This window comes from Labrus mixtus, chromosome 2 (genome assembly GCF_963584025.1).
Source record: "Labrus mixtus chromosome 2, fLabMix1.1, whole genome shotgun sequence".
NCBI classification, from domain to species: domain Eukaryota; kingdom Metazoa; phylum Chordata; class Actinopteri; order Labriformes; family Labridae; genus Labrus; species Labrus mixtus.
Genome location: NC_083613.1, coordinates 23027014 through 23049477, shown reverse-complemented (window position 1 = coordinate 23049477; position 22464 = coordinate 23027014). Strand labels below are relative to the sequence as shown.

The following is a 22464-nucleotide window of genomic DNA, read 5'->3' as shown; positions in this document are numbered from 1 at the left end:
TTTAGGACTCGTTACTTAAAGCAGCAGTTGATGGTGACTTGTACTTTTACTACTTTTGCATAAAAATACCCAGGAAATACCACCTAATGAAAAAAACAAAAATATAAACAACCCACAGTTGTGAATGGAACTACAATTTTTATTATTATTTTTGTTGCTGCTGTGACGGTTTAATTTCCTGTGAAGGATTAAGAAAGTACCCATCTATCTACATGCTTTTGAATACTTACTTTGAATACCAAATTTAAAAATACATATATTATTCTGGAAAAAAATGTATCTATTAATATTTATGTGGATGTGTGTAATGTAGCTGTAATGTGCAGGCTGTTATCATGGATATTCATTTCTCCCTTCCCTTCACTCTCCCTTTCTAGCACTTGTCACCCTCCGCCTCTTTCCACCTTTAACCCCCCCCCCCCCCCCCACACACACACACACACACACACACACACACAATCTGCCTTCACTGGATCCAGATGTTTCTGCGATACAGATAGACAGAGAGAGCGAGCTCGTGAAGTTAGTGTGATTTTGTTTTGGTTTGAGCTGTCAGGCAACCGACTAAACAAAATCACTTCTTTACTTCCCCATCTGTCTTCTATGTTTACACGGAAATGCAAACTTCAGATGAGTTTGGACTTTGCTGTATTATTAAAAATACATTTTTAACCTTAGAAGATGGATTATTCACAGGCCAATTCCGTACCCGAAAAAAATGTGAAATACTGGTAAGTGTTGAGGTGAATGACAGCATGTAGATTAATGTAACAATCGTCAAACTGAATTTTTCCAGGTCAGCAGAGCCTGTCTGTGTATGTTCATGTAGTGACCAACAGTTGGGACAGAATCTCTGAACTGTGGTGTGGAGTTCATTAGAGTTTCATGTCTCAGAGAGAAGGGGTTTTCCCTTTTGTGACCCCGTCTGATTTGAGGTCAGAAGTCAAGTTCAGCCCAAAAAGAGGAGCACAGGGCAGTAATGGTGAGAACATGATTTGATGCTTTGAGATTTTCAATAAAAAATATTTTCTGTATCAACTTGAAAAAACTTTAGGGTAAAGTAATTTAAATAAAACCTATGACAAAATAACTTTTTTCACTAAATACAGTGAAAACCGAAACTTGTTGTGATGTGATATTACTTTTAAGTACTTTCGAAAAACACGTTAAGTTTCTTGCTGACTTGGCCAAACTATTCAATCTGCTGATCTACCTTTTCCTCCTTAATTCAATTATATGTCATATAACTCAATAGAGTTTCACTAATAAGACAGAAACTCTCCCTTAAAATGCCATAGCTACTTACAGCTACTGTAAAACTTTAATTAGATTTACGAGAGAGACTCAGTACAGACTTTGCTTCTCACTGAACTCTTTTGTAAATAAGCAAACTTGTGAACATCAGCAGGGTTTTAAATTCATAAAACAATCCAGTCCATACACACAGTATAACAATATGGCCGATCATGAGAGGATATTTAAGTCAATGCATGTTCTCTTATTGAAAGAATTCTGTTCCCATATTATTATAATGCCTAAAACGACTATACTAAAACAAAAAAAAAAAGGTTAAAAGATTCATAAGACTAGCTGAACTACACTTATATATAATATAAAACAAAAATAACAGATAATAACTTCACATACATTTTAATACCTGCAAATCATTTCGACTCCCCATGCCTATTTCTGCTCACTTTGCAAAGAACTTCCAGTCGACTGACTCTGGTCAAACACAGGTCCGGCAGCCTAAACATCTACATTTCATTTAGTTAACTGTCTAACATCCTCTTAGGCAAACCTACGACCTACAAGCCTGGGGATTAAAGCATGATGTTGGATGTTGCTCAGAGGAGATCAATAAAGCTGATATATTGGTGTATCAGTTAACCTTTTGAGCCGCTACCTGCCATTTGGTTTGAATTAGCGCCACATCTGATTACAATCTTTACCTTTATACGATGAAAGCTGGGACATGGAGGAGGGTATCAACTATCTGGACAAGTGTGGACAAGGTGTGTGTGTGTGTGTGTGTGTGTGTGTGTGTGTGTGTGTGTGTGTCTGTGTGTCTGTGTGTCTGTGTGTCTGTGTGTGTGTGTGTGTGTGTGTGTGTGTGTGTGTGTGTGTGTGTGTGTGTCAATGTAGGGACTAAAAAAGGATCCCGTTCCATTTTGGTAAAAAGGACAGATTTCTAAACTTCTCCATACCTTTTGATTGGCAGAGTAACCCACACAGATTTCACATATCCTATATATATATATATACCATCTTAGCAAATGTGTACTACAGCTACAACATCCTTAGTTAAATGCATATAATACACAAGTTTTTTTTAGTCAGCTCCTTTTTATTGAGTTTTGGCCTATCTTTCTCACAGTTGTTACAAGTTAAACATTTTTAAATTCAAGATAAAAAGTAGGATTTTAAATGTGATACAGGCTCCAGATAAGATGTAATGTGTCGATGTGAACTACAACGTTTACATTTCTATGTTTATAACAAATATAAAGATAGATTCTCATATCCATGTAGTGTGTTTCTTTATGTTAAAATCATTTACTCTAGTTGCAAATATTGTAACTAATGTTATGAAGTATTCACTTTAAAAATAATAATAACACAAATGCTTTTTTAACGTATATTTCTAAATAGAAGTCTGGTGGGGCTGCTTTTCCCTCTGTGGCCAGCAGGTGGCAGTGCTGCCTTTGGAATCTGTGCTGTGCCTGCAGCAGGACCCAAGTGTGCACAGGTCATCGTGTACATGTGCATATCAGCCATTCAGAGGCATTTGTGTCAAGCTTATGAAGTGTGCGAGATGTTCATAGGGCATTACGCATGAAAAGGAATGTGTGTGTTTGTTAAGTATGCCTGTGTTCTCATTGGAGTGTATGTGGAGACTTAGGCTTGAAAGTGTTTTAGTTTTTGGAAGAGGAATAAAGGAAAGTCTGCTGTCTGACTGCATTTTGCGAGTGTGTGCGTGTGTGTGTGCGTGTGTGTGTGTGTGTGTGTGGGTGTGTTTGTGTGTGTGCAGCAGAGCCTCATGTCTTGGAGAGCCTCCTGCGGTCTGGGGCAATGGAGCATCACATTGTGGTGAGGAGGGGTTAGGATGACGACTGCTTTGTCTGCTCTTCTAGCTACAGTGCGGCAACTGCACTGAGCAGGCTGAGGTTAGACTGACACACACGAGAACATGTAGAGCACACGCATGGGGACATGCATGCACAACCTTTTTAGGCATGTAGTCATTAATGTAATAATTCGGTTAACCCAAACCCTCATATAAGCTAACTACATGCATCATGAAGGGAATGAATAACTTCCATGCTTTAGGTTGGTAGAAAAAATAATGCCCCAAAGAAGTCAAAATGTTGCTGAAATGTCTACTAATTCAAGGAAATCTTTGAGGTGAATTCATAACAGTGAGGCGATCCTACTTTTTGTCAAACACTTGTCATGCTCTCTGTTGAGTAAATTAAAGCAAATTCAAAGGGAATTTGTTTTTTGTGGACTTAAGGTAGAGAACCAAATGTATATATTTAGGGCCTGCCACCAAATTTCTTGAACTGACAATATTTTCACAAATCATCAAATGTTGATTTTCATTTCATAACATTTGAAGGACATTTAATAAATGCTCATCACTATGTTTTATTAGTCCAAAAGGATATCTTCATGAATCTTTTTTTTCTTCAGTCTTCATTTACCGTCATTGATGACATAAAAAAGAAAAATCTTAAACCTGGAAACTTCAAATTTTGAAACAATTGTTCTTGAGAAAATGACTAAAGGCTCCAGTGATGAGTTGTAGCTGTTTATGAAACAGACTCATATTAATACTGAGGCCTCTTTATGATCTACACAAGATAACGAGATCATCAGCGACAAGATTTAATATTTCAACTTCTTCATATTTAATGTCTGTAAATGCTATCGCATGGCCAGACAAGGCGATTTACACTATGCTGCTGAAACGAACTTTGACTATATTTTCTGAGGTAAGGAATCACAGTGAGTGATACATTAGACAGTTCATAGAAAGCAGGATTATATTTTTAGTCACAGAACAATTCTCATGCATCTTTAGGACTAAATCACCAGAGATATAAAAGGTATGCTTTGTCCACAAATGGCGCCAAAATCAACACACAAAAAATTCCTCACAGGAGTTTTAACCAAGTTATCTATTTATTCTATTGTATTTTGTCAGCTCTGTTGATGTTTTTAGTCTGAATCAGTTTCTATGAATATCATGCAGGAATACCGTTTATTTTTCTTGATAAAAAGGTCCATGTTGGTGATGACCAATCATCTCTGCTAACAATCATCTCTCCTAAATCAGAAACTAATGTTGCTTATTAACCAAATCATAATTTGTCATAAATTTCAGCCCATTTGTAAAGGATCAGTTAACAACATATACACCAATCTAAGCTGACCAAATCAGCACCGAGGAGGCCGAGGGCTGAGCAGTGTGTGTGCGGTGCTTTGATCATGGCTGATGCCATATGTTATGGGAACGTAGAGGAGGCCTGTGACATTTTTCACTTTTATCGACTAGCGTGACCCCGTGGCCCACGGATGGTGGTGAACTTTCATGTGCTGGCCGACGACCCCCAACATCACTTTTAACGTCTCTAAGTGGCCCTCGCATTAAAGACAGATTCTCAACACACACACAGACATTCAGAGACTCGCACACGAAATATCTGTTCTCACAGAAACTCACACACACAATCTCCAACACATTATGGAAAGCTGTTCATAGTGCAGCAGTGCCGCGAAATCCAATCTGTATGCAGGAGGCCTGGCCTGGTCAGATGAAACTAGTTGTTACTTTACAGAGAGAGGCCGTAAATCACATGCTCACAACTGTCTGGGAGAGTGAGCGCTCAGAGGAAACCCTGTGTGTGTGTGTGTGTGCGTGTGTGTGTGTGTGTGTGTGTGTCTGTGTGTGTGTGTGTGTCTGTGTGTGTGTGTGTGTCTGTGTGTGTGTGTAGGCTTTGGTTTGCCTGTGTACTTACTGCCTGGGCTCTCTCCAATGCTGTTATGCTTCCCATTCCAGTACCACAACAGCAAGGTGGCATCTCTGGAGCCAGACAGCACGTAGCAGTCTCCTCCAATGTACGACTCAGAGCGAGCCATACACGTCACCACGTCCCGATGGCCAAAGACGATCTGAGTCAGTTTACCTGTGAAAACACAAAGATTAACTCACATATTCATTGATCTGTAGAGAACAAAGGAATGCTGCATGTACAGTGGCTTGCATAAGTATTCAATACATCCTGGACATTTCCCCGATAATATACAATGTTACAAACTGGAATTATTTGGGCTTCTTATTAAATTATGTAAAAAAAATGAGGATCTGTTAGATGTACACATTTTAACGTGATGACAAGTGGTCGAATCAGGAGGCTACAAATTAAAAGCACTTAATGGTTTTAAGAATTTTATTTGAAATTAATTCAGAATTTCTTGTGATATTTCTCAACAATTTAAGAATTCAGAATTCAAGAAGACAATTAAGACAAAAATCCAACAAATAGTTCAACAACACAAAATAATCAGGTATGGATAAATTGTTAGAGGAGTTTCGTTCTTCCCATGTGTTTCTTGACCCCCTGTCTGATGGGCCATTTATTCTACAAAGTCCACACAAGATCATACGCCCACTAATTCCCAGACAAGAATAAATATTTGTTCCCACTCCGAGTGTGTGTGTGTGTGTGTGTGTGTGTGTGATCATGCACATGCAGTGCGCTCCATGTGTATATAGAAGGAGGCTAATTGCTGTCAGATTTCCAGACCACAGCTCCACTGTCTAGCTGTCTAATAACTCATTACGCTCCTCGTAGTGTGACCTCTGCAGTCAAACAGTGGATAGTTTGCAACACATGACATTCCTGTAGGGTGTCAAAATCACCGTCCATCACATAATTAAGCTGTATCTCACTGAAAACGATGAAGCTGGGCGGGTCGCTGACTAAACTTTAAACTAAAGACATCAAAGGTGTAAAATGTTTGACATCTCTATAAACACTGAAAATAAGTAACGAAGGCTGCAGCAGTAATGGCTACCATGCAACTCTTATTGAACATACTCATCTGCTCACTGGATCACAATTGAATGCATAGTGACAAATTAAACTGGAAGTGAGCGCACCAGGCACATGAGGCTATGTGTTTGGTGCACGTGTACCAATCAAGTCTTGTAATTGATAAATCCCCTCAGTTCTTTAACCTGGGGACTTCAGGGACGTCGGTGGCAGCTGTTGAGCGTGCGCGATTAAACCGTGTTCACGTTCCAGCCTCACACCCCGGTGGCAGTCACACAATAGAGCTATCTCTGAGCTCCCATCCCTCCGTCCCTCCCTCCTCGATTAAGGACAGGGAGGGCCTGGCCTGCAGAAATTGAATCAGTGTGTTGTATAGATGTGTGGAGGATTCTGAATGGGGCCGGGGAGGAGAGCGGAGGAGCGAGGTACAGAGATGAAGATTCAGACAGTCTCATTTAGGACCCCTGACCTGTTGGCGTCTGTGTGTGAGGGTGTGCATTTGTAACAATGCCTGCAATGCACAAGTGTATACATGTAACAGTCTGAAGCCAGTGGTACAACGCCACTGTGAAACACTGCACAGCTTATTCAGGGGAGGCGAATATTGATATCAGGTCTTACAAGATACATAAGATACACTGAGGTTTATACTAATAATTGAGAGTGTTGTCAACATTCACAATAAATGTGCATATGAGAAAGTATACCGAACAGCTGCGGCCGATGGTCATCTACCTAGACCTAGAATACAGCCTAGTAAGATGGTATGTGAAAACACATTTGTGATCTGGGGCTCAATAATTAAAAAGTGAATTACTCATTACTTTATAAAAACAATATCATGAAACAATCAAACCATAAAAGTGGTTTTGGTCATTTATTATAAATGACTTTAAGGATATAAACCTACATCAGCTGTTGACAGTGCACATGCCGACATGCAACAAATTTCAAGACACAATTTAAAGACTTTTTGCCTGATGAAGGTCTAATACAGAAACGTTGCCAATAAATGTTTGTTTGCAAGTTAGACAGTGTGCAGGAGTTTATCTTTAAAGACACAACAAAAACATGAATGTTCTGTAACTCAAAGGCACAGCTACAACATACCAACAGCTAAGACTACACTGTGGTGTTCTTAGCTTACAGAATCCAAAGGCTGCTATAGAGGCCACAGTGTTCATTGCCCTTGGTAAATCAGTGTTAAAAAGAAATGGTAAACAAAATTGTAATTTTTTCTTGTCGCTCTTAAATCCTTTTTTGTGAGGAGTGAGAGACAAATGATAAGTTTGTCCGGAGGATGGTAATCGAGGAAAGACCCTGGGGTTATGTCTTTACTGTGTTACGGCCTTTTAAGTACCTGAGTCAGTGGAGTAAACCCGGAAGCTCTTGTCCCAAAATCCACACAGGAGGATGAAGCGGTTGTCTGCAGTGATGACGAAACACTGCGAGCTGATCAGAATGCTTTGATCGAGCAAGTCTGAGATCTGACGGCGATGACTCCCCACGTTGCTGGCTGGAGAGGAGGGGAATAAAAATAAAAGGAGCATTTGAAAACAAAGGTCTTAATCTGTTGATGTGCATTAAGAACATAAAAACCATTATAGAAACGCAGTTTATAATTAACACGTATCAAGGAGCTCCAGTGAAGTTTAGGCCCGGAGTGCAAAGAAGATTTGTGGGAGAATCCATAAAACATCCTGTAGGTTAAGTTTACAGGACTTCACATTTTCCGAGAGAGTCCTAGAGTCTGGTCTGAGTAATGATAGAGAGTGTACAGTCTTCACAAAATATGTACACCACTCAAGTCAGGACACACACTGTAGATTCATCTTGCTTGTGTAATTTAGCCAACGGTCAGTTCAGAAAGCAAATTTATCGACGTTTTCTCTTCCGTAAGTGATGTCTTTTTTTTCTTTTCTAGAGATATATATCCATTGTGAAGTATTTCTTTTACGGTGGGGTCACAAGCACTGGAGAACAGGTGCCTGAGAAAAAAAGGGTCTATCATGGAAAAAAGTGAGAAAGTCCAGTACGGCTGCAAAAAGTCATATTTCAACCCATTTTTAACATTTCCCAAAGCCACAGCTGGCTCAACACTCATCCTCAATTTACTGTGTTTAGCTCAGACTCCTCTTGGAATGCAAACAGTGTAAATATATTACTGACAAGCACAGAAAAAACCTCTCTGCCTCCCCCTAAACAGACACATGCACACCCAGACGCACAAAAACATAGATCATTCACTACATTATTTGTGCCCAGGTTTTAGAAGACTAATCTGTGATTTATTGTGTTTTTGTTGTTTGATTGTTAAGCACTTTGGTCAACTTTTGTTGTCTTTAAATGTGCTTTATAAATAAATCTGGATTGGACTGGATTCAGTACATTATTTGAGCCCAGGTTTAAAAAAATGACGACAAAATGTGAGAACACAATGAAGCCATGTGATTAGACAACAACAAAAAACTGAAAAATATTGAAGATTTAAAAGCTAAAATTAGCTTTGAGTAACAAGCAACACAAAGCCACTATAAAGCTGTCAGGAAACATGTAATGAATGCATAAATCCTGAGTCAGAGACAATGATTTCTTTCATTCTGCCTGTCTGTAGAGGAGGAGAGACACACTATGCACGCAGATAAAGATGAATATGTGAGACTAAACACTGGTTATTTTCAGCCGTCAAGTGGTAAAAAAAAAGAAAAGAAGAAGGTATGGAAACGGTCTGCTGAGACAACAATTGACCACAACATCACAGAGAAAGAACAGCCCCCCGTTTGCAGATGTGTGTGAGGCTGCAGGGGAAGCGGACGAAGCGAAGGCAGGAGCAAATAGAAGTGGCTCCTCTCTCCGTGCTTCACCAGTGCATCCCATACATCACTGCAGCCCGGCACTCTTCTCCTGCTCATCAACAAGTCGTGAAGGATGAGAGGCGCCCATATTGTCCTGACAGCCGTCCGTGGTGCATTTTCAATCACACATTATTACCACATTCATATTCATTCCCATTGACACGCGTCCTTTCCCTCCGCTCAAATTAAACCAAAGAGGATGCAGAAGAGAGGGAGGGGAGGGGACGCTGAAGAGGAGAGGGGAGAAAGGGGGGGGGGGGGAGTTGATGATGAAATGCCGGCCCAGGCCACAGCTCATTGCATTCCAATTTGCATGCAAATGGTTCAGTGTGAGAGCAGGGCCTATATCATAAGGAGTGAACCAGGGCAGAGGCTGAGAAACATCTCTGATCTACTGTCCAGGGACACGGCACCGCACGCCACCATGAGTCACCGAGACGCCAGCAGGATTCATACACAAATCCAGATGAAAAAAAAAAGAAAATCATTTCATGCATATATGAGCTCACACGATGTAAAGAATATCTGTGTGTGAGCTCTTTTACTGTTTTAAATGACAGCATACCTATCAGAGGGTCTATTTCCACTGGTAGCTGGTACTGCTGGTCCTGCACCGTTGAGCTCTGATGACCTGACAAAAAAGAAGACAGATTGGATTAATATTTTAATCATGTGGCCTTGTGGAATAGATGCTAGCTTTCAGGTCATTATAACAGACTGGAAATGATAACTATAAAACCTGTGTGTCACCTGCTGGCCCAATAGTTCTCCAAAACTACACATCATTTATAGAAAAAAGCTTCCAGGGCCTTAGTGAATGTGAGTCTTAATTCTTACTTCATGCTCAACTGAGCCACTTAAGCTTCAAGCAGCTGACACATTTTGCTAAGCTAACTAAAAACATGGGACAGACAGTAGAAAGTGTCAAGACGGGAAAAATAACATTTTCAGCCTCATCAATGATGTTCAAAGAATTATGGACACTGTTCTTTTTGACAAACCAAGTAATTGTTCAGACAATAAAGGGTCAGATTACTATAAAAAATGGCAAATACATAACTTGACATATTTAAATTCCCTCTTTTGTCAGACAAACCTGAAGATGTTGCGGTAACAAAGACAGAAATGTAGTATTTCCTCAGAGTTGTCAATATTTTGTAAATCAACTCTTTCTAACTAATCTTAGTTTTCATTATGGATTCCTCAGGTCACATTACTATGACTTAACATTTTTTAAAGATAAAGATGCATGACTGCATTTTTTCATGTCATGAGATCATCAGAAAAATCACATCATATCTAATGAACAGAAGAATAGAACAGGGACATTCAGCTGACACTTGTGAAGCTGACTTGAACCTTACTTCCTGTTAAAAGTCTGATTGAATATATCTTTGATTCATTATCTGCATCTACCCATCTCAAAGAGCATTAAAAAAATCTACATTCGACATTTAGACTCTTAATCAGCAACAATGTTGTTAATTCAACATGACGATGTATGTTGTGAAACTCTAAACTGGCTATATGTTGTAATTATTCAAACGCTTCCATATGCATAAATCTGAGTAATGCATTTTTACTCTTTCATACAATCACTGTATGTGTGTGTGTGTGTGTGTGTGTGTGTGTGTGTACATATCCTTTAACTTGATCTTTTATGTGCTCTACCACACATGAAGACTGTAGTAAATTCATGCAATTACCAAACTACTTGTCCACAGCCCACATGGTTTATAACAGCAGCTCTATAAACCAATCAGGCTAATCAGTCTGGTCTGTGGTGCGCATGGATGGACGTTGTGTGCTACTTAAAACAGATAAGTCTTCATCGTCATGAAGTCAGAGATATCAAACGCAATGTTTCTTCAAGCAGCAGATGGGGTGTTGGATAAATAAGGTTTAGTGGAGTGAGAGTCTGATGTATGGAGGTGGACGTGAGACCTAATGCTGGCTGCTGCATGCGTCACATTTGATACTGCTATCAAGGAGACACAGTCAACTGTCTCCCAAATCAACGTCCATCGTGCAGAGACGAGACGGGTCAGTCTGGGATTTTGATAAATTAGAGGAGAGTTGAACCGAGAAAATATGAAAAATTATTCTGTGGTAGCAAAAGATTTGCTTAGCCAGCCGGAAGCAGGATAAGTGGTGTAAAAATGTTTAAATAATATCGGAAAAAAACTTCTAATGACATGCACCTTTGAGGTATTGAATTAATGTGGATAGAAAAATGCATGAACATGTATCTCTCACCTGTCAAGCCGTGCCACTTGTTGACAGCAAAGAGGCGGTTTGCAGTGACGGTGATGATAGCAGGTGACGTCAGACCCGGCTGCGTGTTTGCCGCTACGTGAGTCACGGGAGAGTTAGACGGGAACTTCAGCACCATGATTACATCCTGCTGCATCTGCTCTGTAAACATCATCGGGGTCTGCAGGAGAAGATACTGTTCAGGCCCCGCAGGATGGACAACACAACACAAGGATCGGAAAAGAGCAGGAGGGGGGGGGGGGGGGAAGAGCGGAGATATGGAGCAGCAGACGAAGAGCAAGAATGAAAAATTAAAAAAGAGTGAAGAAGCCGGTGTTAGAGCGAAGAGAAGACAGGAGGAAAGGGAGGAGAAAAAAAAGAGGACAGAGAGAAAGTTAGGAAGTTTGAGCAGGATAGCAGTAAGCAGCATTTTAGCAGTACAGACAAGAAAAAGACTCAGATACTGGTTTGTATGGAAAGGATGAGAGACCAACTGGAAACAGTGATGGAGAAAATTATACAAAGATAATCAAGTATTTTTGAACAAGTGGATTAAATCGGACAAGTGACAGAAAACATCTTGTTTAACATCTCCTTTGACAAAGGAATATGTGTTCACTGTGCAGAAACATGTTTGAGACCAGTTTGACAGAAGGAGAATGTTTCCACCAGCAGTGACACCAGAACCAGTATGTAACCACATCTTCATCTTTTATTCCACTTCGGAAGTGGGACAAGGACATGACAAGCATCCCGTGGTATTAAATGAGAGATACAGAGTAGATAGAACTGAACTTATGATTATAAAAAAAAATAAGAAATGATTAAATGAAAGTACTGGTAATTATTGAAATGTTCTAAAACATGCCCAGAGGGGTGTTAAAGTACTGAGTATGTATCGCTCAGTGTACTAAGAGAGCACTTGAAACAGAACTTGCTTAATTCATGTGCATAAACTTCATTAACACTTACCAATCCATCTCATTCTTATGAGATTGGAACTAAAATTAGTTTTAACTATCAATCACCTTTATGGTGAATAAAACTTCCCTCCAAGTAATGTCAACAAAATGGACTGTTTAGTCTTAATACCACAAGCAGCGAAAACCAAATCCATACCTAACTTTCCATTCTATATAACACAAGATAAACAAGTAAATTATGATCGTTTAATTAAACATTTAATCACACAAACCTTTTATAGTCTGTGTATTTTCCTAAATATTAAAGTATAATTCAGAATTCTATTGATATCAACAAAAAGTATTACATCTTATTACATTGATGCATATTCTTTTAACTTCCTACTGCAGTCCTTGATTCCCTGAGTCATCACTCAGTTCTCCGGTTAGACAGGAGCTTCTTTAGAGGCGTTTACCAACTGTTTGTACTAAACAGCTCTAAGACAGAGCCATTTTCCGGCTTGCGTGTAAAGAAGAGGAACATCAGTGTTAACATCAGGAATAGACCTGAGTGAATCCGGTGAGTCTGACAGCTAACCACACGCACTGACAGTATCATTACCACCGGCGTGCGCGGATGCCGACACTTTGACAACACACTCACATGAGGGAGGATGTAGAGAGAGTCGAGGGCAAGAACATGTAAAATCAAAGAGAACAGGGTGTTCTGAAGGAAAGTGAAGGGTGAGGAGGGTCAGAAATGTGTTTGAATAATGGCATCTGAATATCAATTTAAAAACTGTGTTTACAGAGTAAATATAAAAACATTACATAGGAATTTTTTTTCCATAAGTGGGGTGCATTCAAAGCCCCAGTCTTAGTTTTTTGTCTGAGTGTGCATGTGTGCGCTGGGTGGTGGTCTACAGCCAGCTGTCAGCGCCACAGGGACACCACACTAATAGGGACTCATGGGGCCTTGGGTCCATCACAGGCAGGCACGCTGACTGCACTCCTTGGCCCTTAAAAAGCCGTCACTTCAGGGCTGCTGTTCATTTCTCTCCGTGGCTGATCTCCTCTGCCTGCAGCTCAGGTAGAAAAACCTGGCTCTGACCCAGGTTTCCAGCACAAAGCTGTGCCTTTGCCCAGCATAGCTCTCACTGAACACACATGCACACTAACGCATGTGATCTCCCCCTTTCACACACACCTCGCTAATGATGAGAGAGGAGATGCTTTCAAACCCTGGACTTTATTTTCCCACAGTTGTAGACGGATAAGGAGAAGACAAGAGGCAAATACAGGATGAAAAGAGTGAGTCAAAAAGTGAAAAAGAAGAGTTTTATGAAGCAAAGCAGAGCCCTAACATTAAGGCGCACCAGAAGTCAGAGGCGGCATAAAACAGGCAGCTAAAAGAGTTGATAACGTAGCTCAGTTGGCTACAGCCATTGATTTTTCATAGTATTTTAAAAACTGAGGGATACATAGATAAAGTGATATGTGTGTTTGTTTTGAAGTTGTTTTCGTGTATCACTCACCACTTGCATGGCCGAGCTTCGCGGCGGGTGTGGCTCGATGAGCAACTGGCAGGGGGTCTGTCCAAAACTCCTGATTTGAGCCTCCACAGCCTTCACAGGGAAAAACAGATAAGGATGAAGGAATAGAAATTAAAAAAAAAAAAGAGAGTTACAAAAAAACAGTTGTCAATCTCTCTTCATCCAGGAATTTAAAAGGTCAAAACAAGTTTTGAAAACAAGGATGTTAAAAATAAAATCTTTGCAAAGAGGGATGACAAGTTTATGTGCTGCATGATATTATGGGATGAATGTATATCAGAGTATTTGTGAATTTAGAAATAATAATTGGTATTAGCTACATCACTTACTTTAAAACCAATGTACAATTCTGGATGAAACTATATATGTTTGACTCATACAGATAATTAATTACCTGTAATACTAATTTCAGAATCATTATAATAATATAATAATATGTGTAAATGTACTTGGCAATAAAACCCGATTCTGATTCTGATAAAGCCCTACAAACAGATATATATACAGTATTAGAGGCAAAGATACAGCTGGATCAGGAAAATAACAATTTGGTTGAGCAGTTTTTCTTTTAACATAGTTTAGTTATACATCCCATATAATGACTCATTCAATTAAATAAGACATAACATAAGTCTAGTGAATCTCAACAAAGCAAAACATAGAGATGAATACAAAACCCTGTCATGCACACACACATACTTTTTCACTCTTGGACACATTCTGTGTTCCACACACACAAATCAATTTATCGTCACACGCAGAATCAGAGGCAGTCTGGGCGGGCGGGCTTGTAGGCTGGTTAGGTGGTGTTAATGAAGAGGTATAGAACCATAAATGTCAGAGCAGACGCCGGCCCAGCGGCCTCTGGACATCATCACACAGCTCACTGTCAGGACAGCTAGCATGGGATTGAACACACCCACAGCAGAGTACACATGCATGGACCTACACACAGTATCCCAATCCACTATAATAATGCTTTGATTTATGATTTCCACTAATACTTTTTATTACTGGTTATTTTGACATTTATCTTTGTAGAATTCTATGATGGTAAAATGATCGGAAATAGTGAAAAAATACTCAAATGCCTCCTTTGTCTGACCTACAGTCAAAACACACCCCGAAGTATTCTGTTTTAAATTAAATAAATAACAGAAAAACAAAGCTAATGCTGTCAACCACATCTCAAAACTACATACAAAGTTCAGGCACTTGCAGAAATAGAAAAACAAATAATCAAACAGAACATTTCTGAAACAAAGTAAACAGGAAATTCATCACTATGAATTTGTAAAACACTTTTAGAAGAAACTGCAATAAGTGAGACAATCTGTCATGCTAATCATGATAGATGGTTTATAAAAAGGGACAGGCAGGGAGAAAATGGCAGGCACAAAATTATGACAAGAGCCGTCAGTGTGTTGGTGTGCACTGTGACTGGCTGTGTGGGAGTGACAGCTTGTGTGTAGTGTGTGTACGCTGAGAGGTTTGAGCCTGACTTGGCGAGGCCTGTGAGAATGAGCTCATGGTCGAGGCCTGCAAATGGTAATTCCATGAGAAAAAAGGTTGGGAAGTTACAGTGCTCATAGCCATTGTCTGAAACTAACCAGAGACCAGAGAGGCGTAGAGAAGCACAAGAGATCACAACCGTCTATTACCTAAGTTTTGTACTGCTAGGAATCACGCAATGAATTATTCTGCAATTATTTCTATGTGATCATAGAATTAAGTTAACAGGAAGATCATATACGTCCAAGCTTTTACATTTAACTCAATGCCCTACATTTTCTCTACTTCAAGTGCACTTTCATAAAATGGTCTACATTTACAACAGGCTTGTATGATATGATAAGTATTTCTTATAAGAGCCTTGATAAAACCAAAAAGGATAAGGTGTTGATAAGGATATAGTCTGTTTTGAAAATGTACTGGTAAAATAAATAAAAAATAAGAAAGTGGATTCAATGTCAATGCGTCATAGCATGTTGCAAATACAGTTGAGGAGCACCAGTAAGGCCAGAGCTTTGTGGTTTGGTACTGGCTCAACCAATTGGAAACTTTTAGAAAAAAAGACGGTTCTAAACCGTTTTCTCGTTAACAAGAGTGTCTGAGGTTTCGTTTTTTGAGCCAAAAGTGCATTTACTGTGAGCTGACACTGATGTAAACACATGCATGTGTGCAAGAATGCTATCTCTGGAAGATATACTTCCCTAATCCAGTTATATGGGTTCATAGTGAGAACGATTATAAAGGTTTTTACTTCAGCACCATGTGTATTTCAATGTTATTAAATAGAAAAACACCTTGGTACATGACCTCATTACAGATCATGACAGAGTCTCGACATTTTCCATCTCACCCACAGAGAGTCTGTTATTGAGAGGACATCAGCGCATTATTCAAGGTCAAAGAGCCTCCCCTCTCCTCTGCCTATAGACCGAAGCATTTTACTTAAGCTAATGTGAAGAAGACACTCTTCAAAGCCACTCAACCTATCTTCATTAAGTTCAGCTCTGACATTTATGAGTCTGTGGAACGTCGGAAAGTGGCTGCGTCTAGGTCAGCATGTCCTCTCCCTATATGCCAATGCAATGCTCAGGTGATTATATGAGGGGCCACCCCAAAGGCCAATCTCTTTTGGGGGCACTGGCCCATGTCTGATGAAGGTTTTCTATATTCTATACATTTAAATGGCCGAGACGCCCTCTGCTCTGATGCCCCAGCATGCTGTTTGATTTACTCAGCCACTCGACAAGATGGATCTCCATGTAAACCATGTTTCTTTTATGCAAATCAAACCCAACAGCGCTTGATCTATGAATAGAATAAAAGAATAACTACAATGGCCTTGTGTTGTTGACATGCAACCAGGCGGAGCACTCTGTTTCTTCAGCTTTATGTCCATACTCTTAAAACTAAATTAAATACAGTAAGGAGATGATCTTCCAAAGCAAATAAACCAGTGAGTCTTTTGTATGGTGAGTGACTTTGGCTGAGCGTCAAAGCAGGTTCACTCGCGTGGGCATATTTCCCCTTCTTCTGCCGAATTACGCAAATGCTGTACAATTCAGACAGGGCTCTGTGTTTTGTCCGTGGTGTGAGAGGCTGTGGGATTTTCCATAATCACATGTGAAAGAGGGGAAGCCCTGTACAACGATGAGAAGGCAACACAGGGTGTGTTTCTCTTTAGACGCTGAGGCAACACAGATGTGCATGTATGCCATGCACACATGTACACATGAATGCATCTGCGCACACACACACACACACGCATACACACACACACACACACACACACAACACACACACACACACACACAACACACACAACACACACACACACACACACACACAACACACACAACACACACACACACACACACACAGACTCTTAGAGAAGGGAGGGGGTAGGTAAGTTTTGACTTGTGGTGGAGGCAGGACAGGAAGTAATCATGGTTTTGAAAAACACAGCAGTGGCCTCCACAGCATTCCCTAATCTGTGTTGAGATATTCCAAACTCTCTCCCAGAACAGAAAGGCACACATAAACACAAAGCCGAGTGCATTTATGCTGATGAGTACACGTAAATATACACATGCCAATGGAAGCATGTATACATACACATGTATGTACAAACATATCAAGGTATAAGCAACACAAAACTCTAGAGTGTTTGTGTGTGTAGGCGTGTGAGAGTGAGTAAGTTTGGGTTTGGGTAGATGGGAGGTAGCTGCTGCCAAACGGGTCTTCGGGAAAACAGAAGTCTCTATCCCACTACACCAACTTTTTCTCACCAAAATATACACACACAAACACACACACACGTCTGTGACCCATCCCCCTGACAATGAACAGCCACGGAGGCCTGCAGCCAAACCCAGCCCAGACCACAGCCCAGTCAGAAAGAGTTGTCACTCAGTAATGGCGGACTCTCGGGACATTTTCAGACCCAAAGCCCTCCGTCTCAAAGCTTCCCCCCCCCCCAGCGCCCTGCCGTGACGAGGCCCAGGCCTGGAACTCAGTTTCCACCTTCTGCACAGACAGGGCACACTTCCTTCCGCACAAAACGGAGTTGAAGGAGAGCCTGGGCTTAGCTCACAGGGATAACGCTGCTTTGGTTTATTTAACTAATTAAAGCGCTCAGACGGAGGGTGTTTACAGAAGGTGAAAGGCAGCAGATTGGACTCACAGAATCAGAGGGGGGGGGGGGGAGGAGAAAACACCAAACTTTCCCTCTTTTCTCTTAAGAGATTGCTGTTTTATTCATTTTTTAAACTCGCATAAATGCTGCCATTTAACATTTGGCAATTTCTCTTAAGAAAATTAGGTTTGGTAAGTCATACTCATTGATAAATATGGGATGTTTAACTCATTTTAAACGGTGATATGCAAGGAAACCCGGTGAAAACAAATGTGCTAGTTGTTTAAGGTATTAAGTTGTTAACAGCATCATTTGCAAGAAAAGCAAGTGTTAATTTGGATAATTTCTTATCTAGTCTAAACAGAATCTATAACCCAGTGCACACAAATTAAGCTCTTATTAAGGAACATGAAATATATGCTGGTAGTTTATTTACTTGAGTAGTAAAACAATTTTGAATCATTTATTGACAGTTAGTTGCTAAAAACACAAATTTGTATTGGAAAAAAAGGCCATGTAATCAGAAACTTCTATATACCGGTAATAACCAAAATCTGCATTCCTGTACTCACAAGCAAGGAGGCAGGGAGGGTTATTTGGATACCACTCTTATTGCATGCATCCGTCTCCAGTGGCATCCTGTCTGTGTATTGATTTATCAACCTCATTGTCACTGGAACAGCTTGGTCTATTGGTGATCCAATTTCGTGGTTGTGTGTTAAAGCGAAGAATGGGTAATGAATGGGCTGGGTGTGGAAATGACCGTTGCACCCTGGAAATGAATCTGCATGTGTGTGTGTGTGTGTGTGTGTGTGTGTGTGTGTGTGTGTGTGTGTGTGTGTGTGTGTAGCTAAAGGCCAAAACACATCTGGATGGGAATTGGGGTGAATAGGGTGATAAATCAAAGAACTGGCCCTGGTGCCCGTGATTCTCCAGTCACTGAGCATGAAGGGCAGCAGAACGAGGAAGCGAGAGGCTGCTGGGCTGCTTGATATTCTCGGAACTCATCTCTGTTTACACCTCAATGCTAGGAGGACCTTTGCTTAAAGGATAATTCAGGTTTATGGTCAATAACTCATGTAGACATTAAAAAAGAAATTGCTCCACTAGCACATTAATTGGTAGACTCTGAAAAACAGCAACAGTGGTACAACAAATTGAAAATGGGGCAAGAAACTGATGCATCTGGACAATTAGAAAAGGCTTAATAAAAACCCAGTCAGCCCTGTTTTTTTTTGTTTTTTTTTAAATAAGTTGGTAAAAAATCTGATTGTCTGTCTGCTATAATTTCTCACCCTCGTCACACTTTGTCATCATAAACTATCTCAAAAGATTGTTTGTTGTTTTTGTGTTTGTTATATGTGTCTTTTTGTGTCTTTTTTCTTGGTATAACGGAGACTTCTTTATATTTTGGTGTAAATTTTGGGACTTTGTTGCATACTGACCAGCATTTTTTTTTACCATTTCATTCCCTTCAACCCTGACGTCTAAAAGGCTGATGGGAGCAGGGTCAATTGGCCTGCTGCTGGCTAGCTGCCTTTAAAGGCAGATTGTTCAGGTTGTCAGGGCTGCTGTTTTGCTGTTTTTCTATTCTCTTTTAGTGTTTTAGTGTTTTGTGTGTTGGCTTTTGGGCAGGTCGGTGTAGCTTGTGTGTCTGTAGTTCAAAGTGAAGTGGATGAATAATGAATGAAAGCCAGGGAGGAGGCTTTAAGGCGTTAAAGTGGAGCACTTGCTGGAAAGCTTTTACAGTGGGGGGGGAGAGACGCTTTGCTCAGCAAAACCTGCCAGAAGATTGTTAGAACAGCTCTCGTGTGCCATTCTACTACCAATTTAACATGGCTAATAGCATCAAAAATATCCCTGAAATACAGACACAGCAAATGGAGAGATGCTTTGTAATATAGTCAGATTAAGCATCCATTTTTCACTTACAGTAACATGGTATTTTTCTCCTTAGTCAGCTTTATCCACCACAGGAGTTAAATTTAGCAGTATAGTAAATACACTAATGTATACTAATATGTGTGTGTATGTATGTATCAGCCTCACCTCTCTGAGCATGGGGTCATTGATGGAGCTCAGGTTGATTGCACCTTCATAGGTCAGATAATAGAAAACATTGAGGGCTCTGGTGGCCTCAGGTCCCTGCTGCTTGTAGCCAAAGATCAGATCGATCCACTGGTGGAGCTGGCAGGACACAAACTCGCTCTCTAGAGCCTGAAAGTAGAAGAAAAGGACAGAGGATTATGATTATTGTAAAATGTCAACAGATGCAGAACATTTAACAACCATATTCTAACCAAATGCTACCAAAATATGTTCCTCATCCAATCACCCAACAGCAGTTATCACTAATGCCCCTCCAAGATGAGAAAGCTAAAACATTTTGACTAATTGTTCCTGTGGCAGAATCTGCCAATGATTTCTTTAATAAGCAAAATGCAAAGTAATTCCATATCTGATCATGTGGGAGCATCAAAACATTAGAGAACTTATGTAGTCCATCAGGGAGCCGTTTCATCCTCTGTCTTTGTTCTTTCCCCCGCTGGTTGGGCACCAGCTCCTCTGCAGACGTCTCTGCATCACCATCATGCTAAAATACAAGCCGTTTTCTCTCCTCATTAGCCGGCAAAGGAGGTAAAAAACATTTATGGTTTCCTCATAAAAACAGGCAATTGTGTTAATTTGTGTAAAGCTGTCGCCTCACAAAAGCCCTCTAAACACGACCAAATTAGAATGAGGCAGCCCTTGATTGTCATTGCTGCCTTGTGTCACATTAATTTGTGACAAAACATTAGCCTGTGCTTCACTTAAATGGCAATTTATATCATTTAAATTTTTACTGCAGAGCCCAGCGCATCCCTCACTTAAATGTGACTTTCTGACAGCTCATTCTGCATCTAATTCTTCCCTGCTCGCTTAATTACAACTTTCAATCAGGGAGGAGAGAACGGCGATGAAGAGGAGACTGTGTGCGGCTGAGGTTTGAGAATGTTTTTACTGAAACTTGAAAACGGACTGAATTTTTGATTCGCAGTTACAAATTCCATAATCTGTACTTATTAGAAGCTTAAAAACGGGAATGTGAAATACAAGAAAGGGAATCATTCAATAGACAGATAAAATATGTTTTCAGTTTATAAATATACAGGACTGCGTATTCAACCAAAAGTGAAAAATGCATTTTTTGTTTTCAACCAATACAAACATAACAACAAAACATCAATATTTTGACGTTTAATTGTCATGCTCCTTCCACTCTTGGGAGCATGATGTGCTCTTGATTGAGTTTTTATTGTTCATTGTTTGGACATGTTGATCTCTCTTGGCAGGTTAAATGGTTCACCACACCTTTAATTATAGAGCCTATCAGACCTTTAGTTTACAGTGTGTGCACGGTTGTGGTTTTTCTTAAGCATTTTGACCTGCTGAAGATCCGACTGGGATGTAAACACTTCCATCCGAGTAAAAACTGTGGTTTGGAGTCAATGGACTGGCATTACTCTGTATGTCAGCCCTATTCCTGTCTACTCATAGTCTTATGGGAGAAATTAAAATTTAACATTTCAGAGTGTTTGGAGGCAAAAGTGGGAATAGAGGGCATCATGCACAGCACAGATCGAGATTATGAAAAAAGTTGTTTCTGTGACAACAGCTGGTTGAATTTCAGCCCTTTTTAAATATATGTTCTACTGCAGTCACTGCAAGCAAAACCCAGAGTCAGAGTGTACTATTAAAAGGGCGGTCTTTCATTCAGTGTCACAGATTTATCCTTACTTTAAAAATAATTTAAAAAGAGCGTAACAACTAAAGGATACACAAGTATCCGCTCATCCCTCTCAGGGGGTTATCAGTGTCATTTAGTAATAAGTGATCAGTTACAGATTTAGCATCTTCGAGGTATTGAAGAAGGCGATGCCAGATCTTGTTGAAGTGCCTCAGTTTATCTCATAGTGGGAGTGGAGTTCTCTCTGAATGTGAGGGTTTTACTGTTTGTGTATTTTTTCTCATAGGTGAACTAATTGGTGTATACTGTACGTTTATGGTTATTACACACATTGGCATTTGGGGCAATGCCCCAGTTGGATGATATCACTGTTCTGAGACCTGTAGACTTGACAAAATTAGCAGTTGGAGAGATATTTGTCTACTCTTTTCCATTCCGGGCGACTCACTTGACAACATTTTCTGTCAAGAGCTGAACTACGGGGTAATGCTACAATAAAAACTTAGCTAACATTAAGTATTAAGATAAAACAGAACACCCCTAGAGTCTAAAAAGTCTAGACTCCATGTCTATCTGTCCCTCTGGTAACAACATGTTCACACAGTGTTAAGTGTGTTTAAAGGCTTGTGTCACAAGGCAATCCTTTTTTTTATTAATGCTACATTGTGGGCCAGGGAAAACCTCTTTATTCAAACTCACTTTAATAGCAGGTTGACTGGGGTTCAATCATGCGTGTGTGTAGGTCTGTGTGGGTGTGTGAGTGAGAGATCAGTTCATTATGCATTGGGACTGACCTTTGACGGGCCCTGCACCCCAGTTTCTGGAAGTAAAGCTGGGCCTGATGGGCATTTAATGTGCACTGCAATCTACTGTCAATCAGCATGGGGAAACAAAGAGCAGCCATGTTATTGCTGCTCCCTCTCTGGAGGCCCGCCTTTATGGAAATCACTTTCACGCAACATTTGAAGAGG

General features: G+C 40.2%; 1 protein-coding gene across 4 annotated transcripts in view; it reads right to left on the bottom strand.

The window, feature by feature from the left end:
* lrba (LPS-responsive vesicle trafficking, beach and anchor containing) overlaps positions 1-22464 on the bottom strand; it is a 187996-nt gene that overhangs the window by 6264 nt on the left and 159268 nt on the right. For 2 of the 4 annotated variants that reach the window (XM_061057010.1, XM_061057019.1), the window contains 6 exons: positions 19816-19983; positions 13605-13694; positions 11171-11363; positions 9480-9545; positions 7420-7575; positions 5022-5189 (listed from right to left, as the gene is read on the bottom strand). In XM_061057010.1, the coding sequence (XP_060912993.1) occupies positions 5022-5189; positions 7420-7575; positions 9480-9545; positions 11171-11363; positions 13605-13694; positions 19816-19983 (841 nt within the window). The remainder of the gene's footprint in view (positions 1-5021; positions 5190-7419; positions 7576-9479; positions 9546-11170; positions 11364-13604; positions 13695-19815; positions 19984-22464) is intronic. The other 2 variants (XM_061057038.1, XM_061057030.1) reach the window with 1 other exon arrangement.